General features: G+C 70.4%; 3 protein-coding genes across 3 annotated transcripts; 1 reads left to right on the forward strand and 2 right to left on the reverse strand.

The window, feature by feature from the left end:
- The first annotated feature begins 3,054 nt into the window (after positions 1-3,054).
- PHGDH (phosphoglycerate dehydrogenase) lies at positions 3,055-6,718 on the forward strand. The gene is made up of 12 exons (XM_026089192.1): positions 3,055-3,192; positions 3,382-3,533; positions 3,756-3,821; positions 3,905-3,959; positions 4,049-4,147; positions 4,270-4,402; positions 4,491-4,639; positions 4,848-5,000; positions 5,176-5,308; positions 5,672-5,799; positions 6,063-6,291; positions 6,564-6,718. The coding sequence occupies exons 1-12, from the start codon at positions 3,055-3,057 to the stop codon at positions 6,716-6,718; spliced, it is 1,590 nt and encodes a 529-aa protein (XP_025944977.1).
- Positions 6,719-7,812: 1,094 nt separating this feature from the next.
- On the reverse strand, positions 7,813-10,995 carry HMGCS2 (3-hydroxy-3-methylglutaryl-CoA synthase 2). The gene is made up of 9 exons (XM_026089191.1): positions 10,898-10,995; positions 10,182-10,621; positions 9,708-9,833; positions 9,423-9,587; positions 9,180-9,348; positions 8,859-9,029; positions 8,246-8,352; positions 8,014-8,139; positions 7,813-7,919 (listed from the first exon to the last, which is right to left on the reverse strand). The coding sequence occupies exons 1-9, from the start codon at positions 10,990-10,992 to the stop codon at positions 7,813-7,815; spliced, it is 1,506 nt and encodes a 501-aa protein (XP_025944976.1). The 5' UTR covers positions 10,993-10,995.
- Positions 10,996-11,830: 835 nt separating this feature from the next.
- REG4 (regenerating family member 4) lies at positions 11,831-14,055 on the reverse strand. The gene is made up of 7 exons (XM_026089162.1): positions 14,044-14,055; positions 13,206-13,372; positions 12,645-12,726; positions 12,413-12,519; positions 12,199-12,336; positions 11,989-12,094; positions 11,831-11,904 (listed from the first exon to the last, which is right to left on the reverse strand). The coding sequence occupies exons 2-7, from the start codon at positions 13,260-13,262 to the stop codon at positions 11,831-11,833; spliced, it is 564 nt and encodes a 187-aa protein (XP_025944947.1). The 5' UTR covers positions 13,263-13,372; positions 14,044-14,055.
- Positions 14,056-15,312: the final 1,257 nt, after the last annotated feature.

Here is a 15,312-nt window from a genome sequence, read left to right on the forward strand (position 1 = left end):
CCATCCTGGCACCCCAGGTGCCCCCAGCCCTCCTTGTCATCCCCTACCACCCTGGTCCTCCTTTGACGCCCCCCCATCCCAACATAATTCCCCCAGTCCCCCTGGCCAACCCCAGCACCCCACAACATCCTCAGTTACCCTCTGATCTTCCACGACACCCCAGGTCCCTACTGGGACACCCTGTCACTCTCAGTCCGCCTTGACACCCCCGTCACCCCAATCCTCCTTTAACCCACATTCCCAGCCTTACATCCCAAGCTCCCTCACCCTTGCTTCTCCTTTTGTCACCCCCATCCTGACCCGATAACCCCAATACCCTTTGGCACCCCTAATTCCTTCCCCTGCCTCGATACCCCAAATCCCCCCATCCCCATCCCTGCTGCCGCCCCTGCCCCCTCCCCCAGTGCCCCTGTCCCAGCCCCTCTGTGCAGGGATCCCCCAAACCCCCATGGCCTGCCCTGCTCTCTTCATCCCGCACCCCTGTCCTCATGTCCCCTCAGCCAGCCGTCCCCCGTCCCCTCCTGTGCCTGCCACCGAGCACAGCCCTCCTGGTTCCTGGTGTCGATGGGGTCCCCATAACCCCTGGATCCCATCCCATTCATGGCTCCCCCCTGCAGCAGCTCAGGCAGCCGGAACCACACTGGGCCCCAGGGACCCTGATGCCGTGCTCGGACGGGGACATGGCACACCGGCCCCATCCACCACCACGGCCCTCATCACCCACACCCCATCCCCTGGCCCTGCCTGTTTTGGGTGCCCTCCATGCCGAGGGGACACACACGGGACCCTATTTAGGCTGCTCCCCTGCAGGGCACCGTCAGCCCACTGGCACCGTCAGCCCAGCCTGCACCCACCCTCGGCCTCGGCCCTGCGAGGGGCCGGGGGGCCGGGGTGCCCGCAGGCCGTGGGGCTGAGCCTCCGGCGCCGCTCCCCAGGAGAGGGCACCAACCGGCAGGGAAAAGCGAGCAAACATGACGCCGCAGCGCTGGCTTGGCCACGCGTGGCTCCGCGCAAGCAGCCAGCGAGTGCCGGTGCCCGGCCCGGGAGAGGGGCCCGGGGTCGAAGCGCCGGACCGTGCGCACCGAGGGAGGCCCGCGGGGCGACGCGAGCCCGCCAGCCCCCCGTGGCCCCAGCTTATCCCCCAGCCCGCTCAAGCAGACGAGGAGCCCTGGGCCGGGCAGAGATGCGTGGCTGTGCTGCGTGAGCGCTTGGTGCTGCTGGCTGTCGAAATCCAGGCGGTGGGATGGCAGCGCTTGCCCCGTTGCTCGCAGCGGCTGCGGGGCAGAGCCAGGGCAGGCCCCCCTCCCCCCAGCACGGGGGCCGAAGGGTTGGCAAGCGCTGTGAGCAAGCTCTTAATGGTTAACAGAGGCTGGGGACGGCCGTGGGCAGCGCCAAGGCCCTGGCACTGGGGCTGGCGGCAGCACGAGGCCAAGCGCAGGGCAGCCGGTGGCCGCCCCCCAGCACGAGGCCCGGTTCGGGTCTCCCTGCCCGCACCGCGCACCAGGCTGCGGAGAGGGGCCCTGCCCCGGTGCTGGTGTGCAGCCCCTCCACGAGGGGCCGTGATGGGACCCCGCCGCAACTCTGCTCCAGCCGCAGCCCTTGACCCCGTTTCTCACCCCGCGCTGGCTGCCCTGGACTTTCTCCCCTCTGGCGTCACAGCTGTTCCCCAGCCGCGGTGTGCGTAAGGCCGGGGCTGTCACTCCGTGGCGGAGCATTGCCTGCCTTTGGTCCAGCCCCGCTGCTGGGGCACGCGCAGCCCCCGCGGGGCTGGGGCTGCAGCACGGGGAGGGCTCAGTCCCCCAGCACCTGGCCTGGGAGGGCTCTGCCCCACTGCCCACCCCATGGCATGTGGAAAGGGGTGTGCAAAAAGGGCCAGATCCTGGCCCAGCGTCAACAGGGCCTGGGGCCCAGCTGGTCCAGCAGCACCGTGCAGTCTTGCCCACACGAGGAAGGCCCCTGTCCCTCTTCATCCTCCCTGCTGGGCTCTGCACAGCCCTTGCGCTCTGTCCCCTCTTGGAGGGCCAATACTTCCCCCCACAAGGTCACCGGACGTGGCCACATGGCTTTTGCCCCGCAGAGGGCGTTTGCTGGGCGGCTCTGGCGCACCCCGCGCAATTGGGAGCTGGTGGCCGGGGCTGGCGTGATGCCCCCAGCCTCTTATCAAGGCATTGCTCAAGGGCGGGCAGGGCGCCGGGGCAGGCAGGGGCCCCGGCACTGCCTCCCCACTCAGCTGCGCCCCGCTGCGGGGCCGGGGACCCCCYGCTCCCGGGGGCCACCAGGGCTGGGGCCAGGCTGCCTCCCACCAGCAGCGCAGGCAGCTTTGGGGCGAAGCAGCTAGCCAGCGCACCCCAGCCCAGGCTCCGTGTGGGCTGCAGCACAGCGGCCGCTGAGAGCCCCCCGCCATCACCGTTACCCTCCCGTCTCGCCCGTGGGCACGGGGGGGGGGTTGTGCGAGCCGTGCCTGCCGAGCAGGGAAACTGAGGCACAGCACCAGTGCGAAGGGGCACACGGCCACACGAGAGCACTTGGCACGCCCAGCCAGGGTGCTGGCAGCCCACGCCGTCTCCACGGGGGGTCACGGCCCCTCTGCTCCCCCCAGCCCGGGGCAGCAGGGTGAGCAGGGCCCCTGCGGCCTCGGCGGCCCCGCAGCGGGGTCACTGCCCGGGGGCCGCGGGGCCGCGGTGGGTCGGGGCGAGCCCGCGCCCTGCTCGCGGAGCGCGGGGCGCCGCGGGCCGCGCTCTCCTCTCCGTCCGCCCCCGCGGGGTCCCGGCGGGCGGGCACCCCGGGCCGGCGCAGCCGGGGACCCCGCGCTGCGGGGCATCGGGCCGCGGTGGGGAGAGGAGGGGACAGAGGTGGGGAAGAGGTGGGATTATGGAGATGCGACCCAATGAGGGGAAAGCGCAGCCCGCGAAACGTGCCCCGCTCGCAGCGCATTTAGCGCGGGGGGCGGCCCCGGGCAGCCTCTTCGCTGGGAGCCGCGCGGCCAGGCGGACGCAGCCCCCGGCCAGGCGGACGCAGCCCCCGACGGCTCCGACGCCCCGACGTCCCCGGGCCATGGCGGTGGCCAAGCTGCAGAAGGTGCTGATCAGCGACAGCCTGGACCCCTGCTGCGGGGAGATCCTGCGGGCCGGCGGCATCGGCGTGGTGGAGAAGCCCGGGCTGAGCAGGGAGGAGCTGCTGCTGGAGATCAGGGTGAGCGGGGCCGCGCCGGGCCGGGGCGCGCACCCCGGCGGGGGGCGGCGGGGCCGGGGGCGCCGCGGGGCGGCGAGCGGGGCCGGCGCCGCCTCCCGTCTGATGCAAGAGCGCGGCCGGTGTCGGCGGTGCGGGGCGGCCCCGCGCCCCCGGCCCGCCCGGCGCCAGCCGCCCTCTCTGCCCCGCCAGGACTGCGACGGGCTCATCGTCCGCTCGGCCACCAAAGTCACCGCCGACGTCCTCGGCGCGGCCGAGAGGCTGCAGGTGGTGGGCCGGGCCGGCACCGGCGTGGACAACGTCGACGTGGAGGCGGCCACGAGGAAGGGCGTCCTGGTGATGAAGTAAGAGCGGGACCCCCGCGGCGTGAAAGCGCGCGCAGCCCTGGGGCGCGGGTGGGCACCTCCGCCCGCGTTCGGCTGAGGGGACAGCAGAGATTTCAGTGGGGCAGCGTGGTCCATGGGGCAGGTTGTGGGGCTGCCGGCTAGCCCGGGGGGGGCGATGGGCGATCCTCAGGCCAAGGCCACCAGCTCACCCACGCCAGTGACACCTCTCTCTGCCCCTAGCACACCTGCCGGGAACAGCCTCAGCGCCGCTGAGCTCACCTGTGGGATGATCCTGTGCTTGGCCAGGTGAGCAGGCAGGGCAGGGCAAGGTGGGCATCCATCCATCTGTCCATCCCACACCCTGTCCTGACCGTGGCCTCCCCTTTCAGGCAGATCCCCCAGGCAGCCACCTCCATGAAGGAAGGCAAATGGGACCGTAAGAAGGTAGGACGTGGGCGCAGCGCCTYGGGCTGCCTGGGGCGGTGGGGTCCCCGCGCAGGGAGCCCCAGGTCACTGTCCACCTTGTGCCCTAGTACATGGGGATGGAGCTGAACGGGAAAACGCTGGGTGTGCTGGGCCTGGGCCGCATCGGCAGAGAGGTGGCCACCCGGATGCAGGCTTTCGGCATGAAGGTAAGGAGGCAGCGACAGGGGGTGCGGCCCTTCCCTGGCCTGGTTACATCTGGCACCGGCCGTGGTGCCCCAGCGGTGGGCACCGCGCCAGGCTGCAGGAGCGAGCGCCCGCTCTGCGTCAGACCATAGGCTACGACCCCATCATCACCCCCGAGGACTCGGCCGCCTTCGGCGTGCAGCAGCTGCCGCTGGAGCAGATCTGGCCCCAGTGCGACTTCATCACGGTGCACACACCTCTGCTGCCCTCCACCACGGGTACGGGGCAGGCGTGCAGGGCCGGGGGTCTGGGGAGGACCCGGGCGGCAGGGCGGCCCCGCCTCGGCTCACCGCACTCCCTCCGCAGGGCTCCTGAACGACAGCACCTTCGCCAAGTGCCGCCGCGGCGTGCAGGTGGTGAACTGCGCCCGAGGCGGCATCGTGGACGAGGGCGCGCTGCTGCGGGCGCTGCGCTCGGGGCAGTGCGGGGGAGCCGCGCTGGACGTCTTCACGCAGGTGAGCGGGGCCACGGGGATCCTCTTGCATCGGCGTCACCTTAACTCTGCCCTTTCTGGGCCAAGGTGGCCCCTCAGAGCTCTGCCTCAGCTCTATCCCCTTGTGCGGGAGGAGGGGGGTAAATGCACCCATGGGCTCCTGGGTGCCCCCGGCCCTGGTGGAGACCAGGCCCCGGGGACTGACGGCTGGAACGGGGCTGTGTCGGCAGGAGCCCCCGAAGGACCGCGACCTGGTGAACCACCCCAACGTCATCTGCTGCCCGCACCTGGGCGCCAGCACGCGGGAGGCGCAGAGCCGCTGCGGCAAGGAGATCGCCATGCAGATAGTGGACATGGCCACGGGAAAGGGGCTGGCTGGCGTGGTGAGTCCCCCCGTCACATGGGACACCCCCCCTGTGAGGGCCAGGGAGGAGGGCACCTGAGAAGTGGAGCAAGGCTGCAGCTAAAACTATGCCCCAGAGGCCAAGGTCTCTGTGCCTCAGTTTCCCATGTGCTCGCTGGTGGCGTTCCCATTGCTTGCCCTGCTCTTTCTCACAGGTCAATGGCCAGGCTCTCAGCAAGGCCTTCGCACCCCAGACCAAGCCTTGGATCACCCTGGCCAAGGCCTTGGGCACAGTGCTGCAGAGCACAGCCAAGCAAGCACACGGCAACATGCAGGTCTGCACCCTAGGTGAGCCAGGCAGGACAGGCCCCGCACCCATGCGCAGGGACTCCAAGGCACATGGGGACCCCGAAACGTGGGACTGGGGGTGCACGAGTGGATGGGAGGATGGATAGGAAGGAGGATGGGTGGATGGGTAGATGGACAGGAGAACGGATGGATGGCAGGGCAAAAGGATGGGAGAATGGGTAGTGGCGGGGTGGCTGGATGGATGGGAGGATGGATAGGAGGATGGTGGTATGGACAGATGGACAGATGCATGCATGGGTGTGTGGATGGATGGATGGGCCCTGGCTTGGTGACTCCAGTACAGGGCTGACCTCTCCATCTGCTGCCGGTCCATCCATCCCCCGCCTCCTCTCTGCATCCCAGGGACACCCTTGCAGGAGGCTGGGAGCTACCTGGCACCCGCTGTGGTCTCAGGCATGCTGGCCGGAGGGACGCAGAAGGAGGTGACCCTGGTGAACGCCCTGCTGCTCGCCCAGGAAGCTGGGCTGAAGGTGCGTGGGGACCCCAGGGCATGCCGTGTTGGCCTGACACAGCCAGACGCCTTCCTTCCCTGCCAAGAAGCACAAGCCCAGCCTGGTGGGCAAAGCCTGGGGGGTGGGATCACCCCATGGAGCCGCTAACACGGCTCTCGGGCTGGCGGTCTGCCAGGGATGGCCCAAAAGGACGTTCCTCATGGCCCCTTGTGGCCATACCAAGGAGGGAAGGGCGCCCCATGTGCAAGCCTGGGCGCTGAGCAGCCGTGTCTCTCCGGCAGGTCACGACCACCCACAACAACGCGGCTCCCGAGCCCAACAGCAGCGCTGGCTTGCTGCAGGTGGCCCTGCAGGGCACCCCGCACCGGGCCGCGGGGACGGTGCAGGGCAGCACCCCGGTGCTGCGGGAGCTCAATGGAGCCACCTTCAAGCAGCCGGCCCCGCTAGCCGGCCCCGTGCTCATCTACAGAGCCAAAGCCTCCGAGCCCAGCACGCTGCCCGCGCTCGCCGGTGAGCACCTTGCGTGGCCGGTGGTGGCGGGGAGGAGGCCACGGTGAGGGTACAGATGCTGGGGGGGGGACGTTGCATGGAAAGACAGGAATGGGGTGGCTGCGGCATAGGGTTAGGGGACTCCAGAGCAAAGGACGTGGGGCAGGGGGAGAAACCAGCATCATGGACCCCTGCAGGCTGGGCAGAGCCCTGTTGCCCTCAGCCCCACGCTGCTGTGGGGTCCCGGGGCAGCGGGACGGGCTTCAGCCCCTCACCTCTCGCCTCTCGCCCAGGGCTGCTGGGGAAAGCGGGGCTCCAGCTCCAGTCCTACCACAGCTCCGGCACGGTGGCGGGCGAGCAGTGGAGCATCGCGGGGCTCTCGGCCCCCCTGCCCGACCTCGGCGAGCTCAAGCCCCGCGTGACCGAGGTCTTCCAGCTCCAGCTGTAGCYCCCGAGCGCCCGTGCTCCTCCGTGACATCCAAGGGAGCATCGCACCCGGCCATCCCTGGCCCCCGCGCTGGACCCGGGCCGGCCCCGCGCTCAATAAAGAGTTTGGGAGGAGAGAGCGTGTGAGGGCTCGTCTGCGCCGCTCGGCCCCGCTCCGACCCCAAGCCTCCTTCCCTTGCCCACAGCCCCCGTCCCTCCTGCCCGCCTTGCGCCTCTGCCCCCAGCCCTCCTCCTGCCCCCTGCCCCAGCTGGCGCATGCGGGGCTGCTGACGCCATGGGGCCGCGTTGCTGTTTGCTCAAGGGGTGCAAAGGTCTCTGTGGCTGCTACTGCCCAGCCAAGGTCCCGGATGGATGGATAGACGGACGGGCAGCCACGGCCCCCATGGGTGCCACCTCCTCCGGGCATGGGATGCTGGGTCAGCCCCGCTGCCCCCGAGGGGGGTATGGACACACTGACCCCCCGCGAGACAGACGCAGCGGAGAGGCCAGGAAACGCCCCAGGAGGGCTGAGCCCTCCCGTGAGCCCCATGTCGCCCTGCACCCTCCYGGCCGCCGGGAATTGGCCCCCTGGCTTATCCCGTGGGGATGTTTCAGTTTGCAGGGCTTGCAGGGGAAATGGCATTTTGCCACCCCCCCCCCCAAACTGGGGGTCGCATCGGGCCCCCAGGCGCACAGGCACGCGCCCGTCCCGGGGCACTGCGGGTACGGTGGCTGCGGCCCCCGGCGCAAACCCCCTAACGGGCTGCGGTCCAGCGCCGCTGCGACCGGGGAGGGAGCTTGGGGTGGGAAAGGCGTGGGGCTGGGCGGCGGCGGCGTCCACCCGCCCCTGCAAGCCACAGGCTGCGACGCTTCCCGAGCTCATCCAGCTCTTTATTCCCCCGCGCTCCCAGCGTCTTCGCAGGAAGCACCGCTGCCACCAGCCTTGGGGCCTGCATCGCTGCTCGCCGCCRCCGGTCCCTGCGAGGAGGAGTTTCCCGCTGAGGCCAGCCCCGGATTTTGGGGCAGCCGGGAGGCCGGGGCGGGGGGAGAGCCCGCACCCCGCTCCGGCACGCCGCGCGCCCGTCCCGCGCCCCGGGGCTCACCGGGGCCTCCCCACTAGAGCGGCTTCCTGGCGTACTCCCGGCGGTACTTGTCGTCCACCCGCGTCAGGTACCAGGTGCCGGGGAAGAGGTCCGCGGCGGAGCCGTGGGGAGTGTGGTCGGCTGCGGGCAGAGCGCGGCCAGGCTCAGCGCGCGGCGGGCGCGGGGTGCCGGCGGGCAGGTGCCCCTGCCGCCGCCGGTGCCCGGCCCCACTCACCCAAGTGGTGGGTGTCCTCCCGCCGCTTCATGATCTCGGCGAAGTCCTGCGGGGCGACGCGCTTGCGGGCGTCCAGGCGAGCGGGCAGGTCCGCCAGGCTGGACACCAGCTTGTCCAGGGGCGAGCCTGCCGGGAGGAGGCGCCGGGTGAGACGGGGCCGCCCGGCAGCCCCGGCCGCGGTCCCACGCGCTCCCCGGCCACAGCCTCCCCCGGCTGGCAGCACGGCGCTCACCCGGGGCAGCGTCCGGCGAGACGCGGAAGGAGAACATGCTGGCGGCCAGGCCCGAGCCGTAGGAGAAGGCCCCGATCCGGGAGCCGGCCAGGTCCCGTGCCGAGGACCTGCGGCGGTGGGGGGCACATCAGGGGCTGGGGGGGTTCCTGAGCCCCCCTGCAGCAGCCAGAAACCTCTGCTCTCCCTCCGCACCTCCCGTCCCCCCCGGGCCATCGGTGGGATTTGGGCTGGGGAGCAGGCGAGCGGTGAGACGAGGCCCCCGTGGCCCCCTCGTGCCAGGCGGTTCCCACGGCCCTTTCCGCGCCGGCAGCGGAACAGCCCTTCTCCCGGGCACGACAAGGGGGTTTTATCCGCGCGGCACTGACAGAAGGGCTTTATGTGTTGGCTGGCCCCAGGCAGCGGGCACAAAAACACTGGCTTGGCGGCAGCTCAAGGCAGCTCAGCCCTGTGCCCGTGTTGACGTGGGGGAGAGGGGTTGCATGCAATGAAAGCATCGGGTCTCTGCTGCGGGGGGGCAGCGAGCACCGGCACCTGCTCCCCCAGCCAGGACAGGCACCATGGGACTGCCCTCCCCCAAATGCAAGCCAGACTCCCCAGCTTTGGGGGGACTCACTGTGCCAGCAGGGAGGCCAGGCAGCCGTACATGGACGGCGTRTACATGTTGCCGTTGCGGGAGGACAGGAGCAGCGAGGGCTTGGTCTTCTGGTTGAAGATCTCCTGGCTGGCCGCCTGGAACGCCTTCTCCACCTCCTTGCTGGTGTAGGTGTCCTCCAGCTTCACGCCGCTGCCCGGAGAGAGGCCGGCTCAAACCCCGCGGCAAGGGCCGGACCCGCGGTGAGCAGCGCCGTCCTCAGCCCCACGGCGCTTCCCCGCCGGGGCCGGGGCCGGGGCCGGGGCCAGGGCCAGCGCAGGCACAGGAGCCCCGCGCACCCACCGGAAAGGCTGCAGCCCCTTGTAGCGGCCGGTGGCCGTGTCGGGGTTGGGGGCGGCGAGGAAGTCGTTCAGCAGCAGCCGCCCCACCGACTTCTGCACCAGCTTGCAGAACGGCGTGTGGAAGATGACGAACTTGAAGTCGTCGAGGGTGAAGGGCTGGCAGGCGCYGGCTGGAAGGCAAGGCAGGGCCCGTGAGCGGGGCGCCGGCGGCAGGGCGAGCGGGGTGGCCGGCGGCGCCGCTTACCCTGCTGCCGCTGGCTCTCGGCCTTGCGGCGGTACGTGGCGTAGCACCGGTCCAGCGCCCGCAGGTAGCACTGGATGGAGAGGGGCCCGTCCACCACCGGGTACTCGGAGGCCAGGTCCGGCTTGTAGAAGTCGTAGGCGTGCTCCATGTGGGTCCCCCGCAGGCCTGGGGGCACAGGCGGCAGCCGTGGGTCAGCGCGGGTCACGGCCTCGCCGGGAGCCGGCGGGACCCCAGGGCGCCCGGTCGCTCCCAGACGCAGGGGTCTCGCGGGGCCGCGGCACCCACCTCTCTCCAGCGCAAGGGGGGCATTGGGTCCCACCAGCATGGCGATGGCACCGGCACCCCCCGTGGGGCGGGCGTTCCCCGTGGCATAGACGGCGATGTCCCCACACACCACCACAGCGTAGCGGCCTAGGAGAGGGCACAGGGGCCGTCAGCGGCACGGCACAGCGTCACAGGTGCGGGTCCCACGCCGCTGATGGGGCAGGATGGGAGAGGCAGGTAGAGCTACAACCCAGCGCACCATCATCACCCTCATCTTTGGGGTGCCATGGCCACCAGGGGCAAGAAACGGGGACCACCGGGTGTGATGGAGAGCCTGGAGGGGCACTGGGGTTTGCAGGAGCATCTCTGGGTTTCAGGCAACCTCCTGCCCCCTTCAGCATCCCACAGTGCTTGTACCCGCGCCAAGCTGGCCCCGGGAGCCCAAGGCACCCCCGGCGGGGTCCCAGCCTGCGGGGCCGCCGGGCACCGACCCACCGTCCCAGGAGCTGGACTCAACCCAGTCGGCCGCGTTGAAGAGCGAGGCCGTGCCRCCGTAGCAGGCGTTGGTGGTGTCGATGCCCTCCACGTCGCTGTTGCCCGAGTCGCGGAAGAGCTGCATGAGGACAGTCTTAACGGCCTTGGACTTGTCGACGACGGTCTCGGTGCCCACCTCGAGGCGGCCGATGGYGTCCCAGGAGAGGCGCGCGCGCTCCACCAGCCGCTGCACCACCGTCAGGCACAGGGAGTTGATGTCCTCGTGGGCRGCGCAGAAGCCCATCTGCTGCTGGCCCAGGCCCCGCGTGTACTTGCCGGCCTCCACGCCGTCGAAGCGCTCCAGCTCCGCCTGCTCCACGTACTGCGCGGGGAAGTACACCTCCAGCGCTAGGACGCCCACGTCCTTGGGCCAGGTGCCCGAGCCGGCCGCCCCGGAGAGGCTGCGGGGCAGAGGGAGCGGGGATGTCCTTGTGCATCCCCGCGCCACGGGGACGGGCGCCGGCCCTGGCGGGAACGGGGACATCCTCGCCCGGGGACATCGCGGGGTCCCCGTCCGTGCGTGCGAGCACCCCGTGCTCTCTGCCACCAGCATCTGCACCCCGCATCCCTGCTGTCCCCCCGTGCTCCCAGGAGGAGGGAGTGCGTCTCGGCTCCCTCCGGCTGCCCGAAACCCRGCTCACCCGGAGCCCCCCCACCCGGTCCCCGCGGCCGCTCACCGTGCCCTCTGCGTGGCTGTGGCACACGGGGCCGCCCGCTCCGGCCCCCGCCGGGCCCCCCAGCAGCGCGCCGCGCGGCCCACCAAGCGCAACATCTTCGCCCCGGCACCGCACAGACAGACGGACGGACAGATGGGCCCCACGCGGCRCTTTTATAACCCGCCGGCCCTTATCAGCGCGCCGGGCCCCGCGCCCAGCCCCGGCGCTCAAAGGTCGCCGAGCGCCGGCCAACGTGACGGGGACGGCAGGGGGACCGCTGCTTTGGGGGGCTCGCAAGGGGCCTCCATCCCGCGCCCCAGTGCCCCGGCCCCCAGCTCTCCGTGCCGGCTGCAGCGGCTCCGGGGCGTCCCGCGCGTCCCCACTGGTCCGGGATGCGGAATGCCCCGTCACATGTGGCGGCTCTGGGGGAAAAACACRGGATGGGCTGGGGGCAGAGTCATCCTCAAAGGAGCAGAGCAAACAGCCACGTGGTGCCTGTGGCAACACTGCCGTGGTGACACAAGAAGGGACCTTTGGTCCCACTGCCACTGTCAACACCTGCCGCAGCCCCCCGGGCGCGTGCGGGCAGAGGGGCCGGCTGTGCCCGGGGCCCCCGTCCCCCTGCCTGCGCCCCAGGGACCCCCACAGCCCACGCCAGGGACCCCCACGCCTGTGCCTCGTTGCGCCGCCGGGACCCTTCGCACCCGCTGCCTGGGGACACTCCTGTCCCTCCCGCCCCGCACCCTGGGACACCCCCGTCCCCAGCAGCTCCTTCGCCCGGACGCCCAGGGGCAGAGCCGCCGGCCCGGGCGGGCTGGGCGCGAGACATACATAAACCTCGAGTAATGCTCTTTTATTTTTATTGTCGCCTTTGTCACCAGAGGTGTTTCTAGGAGCGGGAGAGCCACGGCGCAGGGCGGGGAGGCGGCAGCAGCGTGGGGGCCGGGGCGGCGCTCAGGGCGCGGGAGCGAACTTGCAGAGGAAGTGGTGCCGCTGGGCGCAGTCGGCGCCGGACCAGCGGGTGAAGCCTGCGGGGAGAGGGGCCGCCGTCAGCGGGGCCGGGGGCCCGCGGGGGGCCCGGCGGCGAGCGGGCGACGAGGGGGGGCACTCACCGCCGAGGTGGGGGAGCACGGCGCAGGCGCCGCCGTGGGCGCCGCTGCCCGGGAGCCCGCTGGCCTTGCTGTAGTCGGCCCCGTTGGCCCAGCTCCAGGCTTGGCCCTGCGCGGGGAGAGCCGGGGTCAGCGCGGCGGCCCCGACCCCGACCCCGACCCCGACCCCGGCCCCGGCCCCAGCCCCGCGGGCGCTCTCCGCCGCCCCCCTACCTGGCGCGGGGAGCGGAGGCCGATCCAGACGGGCTGGGTGCGCTGGTGGTAGGAGATGGCCTTGCCGAGCGTGGCCGCCTCGCGCGGCTCCTCCACCCAGGCCAGGTGGGCGCCGGGGTGGCTGGCCTGGCACTGCGCCTGCGGGGACACATGGGCGTCAGCACCCCGCGCCGGCCCGGCACCGCGGCCCGCCGGAGCCTTACCTCCGCCTCACCTCGGCCTCGTCCCAGCTCCGGAGCTGCCGGAAATACTTGAAGCAGCTGAGCTTGTAGTAGGACCAGCCCGGGGGGCAGTGGAGCAGGTAGCGGACGCCTGCGAAGAGCGGCGGGTTCAGCYGGCGAAACCGAGCCGGGGAGCTGCTCCTCCGCCCCGGGGCGTCCCTTGCCAGGGCTGCCGCCGAGGCGGGGGCGGCCGGCACGGCCCCGCACAGCCGGACTCACGGGAGCCTTGCAGGAGGTCCACGCAGCCCAGCAGCAGCAGCAGCAGGGCGAGTCTGGCCGCTGCCGCCATCCTCCTCCGCAGCGTCCCCTGCAAGAGGCCCGGCGGGGTCACCGGGGCCTGGCGCCGCTGCCTTCGCCCGGGCGACGCGAACCTGCCTGCCGCGGGCTGCACCCCGGGGCTCTGCGCCGCCTCTGCAGCGCCCCGGGCCGGGGAGGCAAAGCGGCCCCATCAGCGCGGCTCCCCTTTATCCGGGCTAATCCCCGGGCCCCAGAGCCGATTTGCCGGCTCAGCTCGTCTTCCGCTCGACGAGGCAGCAACGAAGGTCAATGCGGGACCAGATATCGCCTCGCCGCGGCCCCCCCTGCCCAGCTCGGGCAGCGGCCGCCTGCCCCAGGAGCAGCCGAGGGGCTCGGGATGGCTCCCGCCGCCGCTCGGGCACATGCTCCGGGCGCCCCGGGGGCCGCCACCTCCCTGACGAGGGCGGCGCGGGAGCTGGCCGGGCCGGGCAGGGGGTGCCGGGCGGCCCGGCCGAGCTGCTCGGGGCAGCGCGGGGCGGCCTCTCTCACCTGCCGTACAGAGATCGGGAGGAATAACAGCTTCGCCTGGCTCTCCGGGAGTGGCATGCAGCTCCTCTATATAACCCCGTGCTCACCAGAATCACTGTTTGCCAAGCTTGGGTGATTCCCACCGTAAAAATCTTATTGCTGACTCTGCCGCCTATCCGCCCCCTTCCCTGAAAAGCAACGCAGATCTCAGCTCTGTTTGCACTTGACATTTCTCTAATGAGGACAGGAAGAACCTCTCCTAGTCGGTCAATAAACCCCCTGCACTTAGCATTTATAGCTAAAGCAAACACCGGGATGGCTTTCCCCAAAGAGCAGCCGCCCACCCGCCAGCGGCAAGCGGGGGCCCAGGCCCTGGAGCGGAGCCAGGCTGGACAGCAGGAGCACCCAGAGCGTTTTCGGGAGGCTGCTGCCAGCCGGGGCCGTAGCATCCCTCTGGCGCACGGCTGAGCCATGGGTACCGCTGGGCACGCTGCCAGCACCCCGGGGTGGCTTCCCGGGGGGCCCGGGCGGCCCCACGCCCTGCGCAGCCTGCAGTGCGTCAGTCCCGCACCGCCCTTGTTTGATCTGCCTCCAGGCTGCTACCAGCAGGATGCAGGGCTCGGACACGGGAACAGCCGGGCACCGGGGGCCCGGCCGGCACTATCAGACAGCAGCAGGGTGCCCAGCCCCACATGCCCAGCGGTGACGCGGGGCTTCGTCAGCCCACGCCGCGGCCCGGAGGGAGAGGCAGGTGGTCCGGCAGCAGCCCCTCGCCCTCCTCACGGCTCCGGCACCGCGGCGGGCAGCTCTCCCACCCCCCAGCCCTTCCCAGCACAGCAAGCAGCTGAAGCTTGCCTACCCTATTGCTTCGACCGCGTTGCTCTTAAGCATCGCTTCGTCAGCTCCCTTCTCCCTAGGAGACCACAGCAGCTTTGCAGCCCCTTCCTGCCGCCCGGCCACAGCTTCCTGCTGAGCCGCCAGCTCCTGCCTGCTGCTCCCATTTCGGCCCCGCAGCCCTGCCAGCTCAGAGGAGCTGCCACCAACATCCAGCTCCCTTCTGGCAGCCCTCCACAGGCTCCAGGCATCTGCGGGGCCCTGCCAGCCCCAAGGGCCATTTCCACGGCTCGCTGCCCACTTCCCCATGGCACTGTGGGCACAAGTCTCCAGGATGGGACTTCAAGGCAGCAGCTGCCTGGTCCTTCTGCCTGCCCAGCGTGGCACGGACTTGCTCATGCAAGGGCCATGGAGGCACGATGCCAGCACAGATGTTGCACTGGTACCAGCAGGAGACGAGCGTTGCAGGCACCGCTCACGGCACTGCAAGAAAAACAACCGGGGACCCTTGCTGCTACCCGCAAAGCTGCTTCGCCGCAGAGCTGCAGCCCGGACACAACCCCGGAGCCGAGCCCCTCATCCCCGCGAGGACGGACAGCACGAGCAGACAGAGAGGAAAGGCTTGTAGCTGACCGAAGCTGTTACTTCTCACTGTGAGGCTAGGCCCAAGACCTCTGCCCTCCAGGGATCTCACACGGCTTTTTGGCAGCACTTTCCAAAAAATGCACGCGGAGCGCTGCTACACCCACAGGTAACGGCTGTGCCGCGGCGTGTGCAGACAGGTCTGGCTTTCATCCTGGGAAAGGAGGAGAATCAGGCTGGTCTCCTTCGCCTACGCAGTACAGCTGCTGCTGCACCCCAACAACTGCTCCAAACCCGGAGAGCTTGCTAGGCGCTCTCGGGGGAGAAAAGAGGGTAAAGTCCCATTTCCAAGCAAGGCACCTGCCTGGTATCGCTTCTGAAAGAAACAACCTTACACGACAGACCAGCCACTCTACAAACACAGCAACTCCCTCAGAAGACAAGCCTCCACCCGTTTTATCAAAAAGCATGAAAATGTCGCCTAAAGGAGCCTGAGGCTATCCCATTACTCCTCGATTAAATAAGGCACGCCTCAGTTCCCTGCCTGGCTGGCTCAGCTGGGCCTGTTTGGATGCAACATGATGAGCTTTCGCAGACTACTGATCATCTCCAACAGGGGAAGATGCACGCATGCCATCCCTGAGGAGCAGTTTCAGGTTTCACCCTGAGCACTGGCAAACTCAGTGCAGCCAGGCCAGCGAGGCAGCGCTGC

This window comes from Apteryx rowi, unplaced genomic scaffold (genome assembly GCF_003343035.1).
Source record: "Apteryx rowi isolate R43461 unplaced genomic scaffold, aptRow1 scaffold_80, whole genome shotgun sequence".
Taxonomy (NCBI): Eukaryota; Metazoa; Chordata; class Aves; order Apterygiformes; family Apterygidae; genus Apteryx; species Apteryx rowi.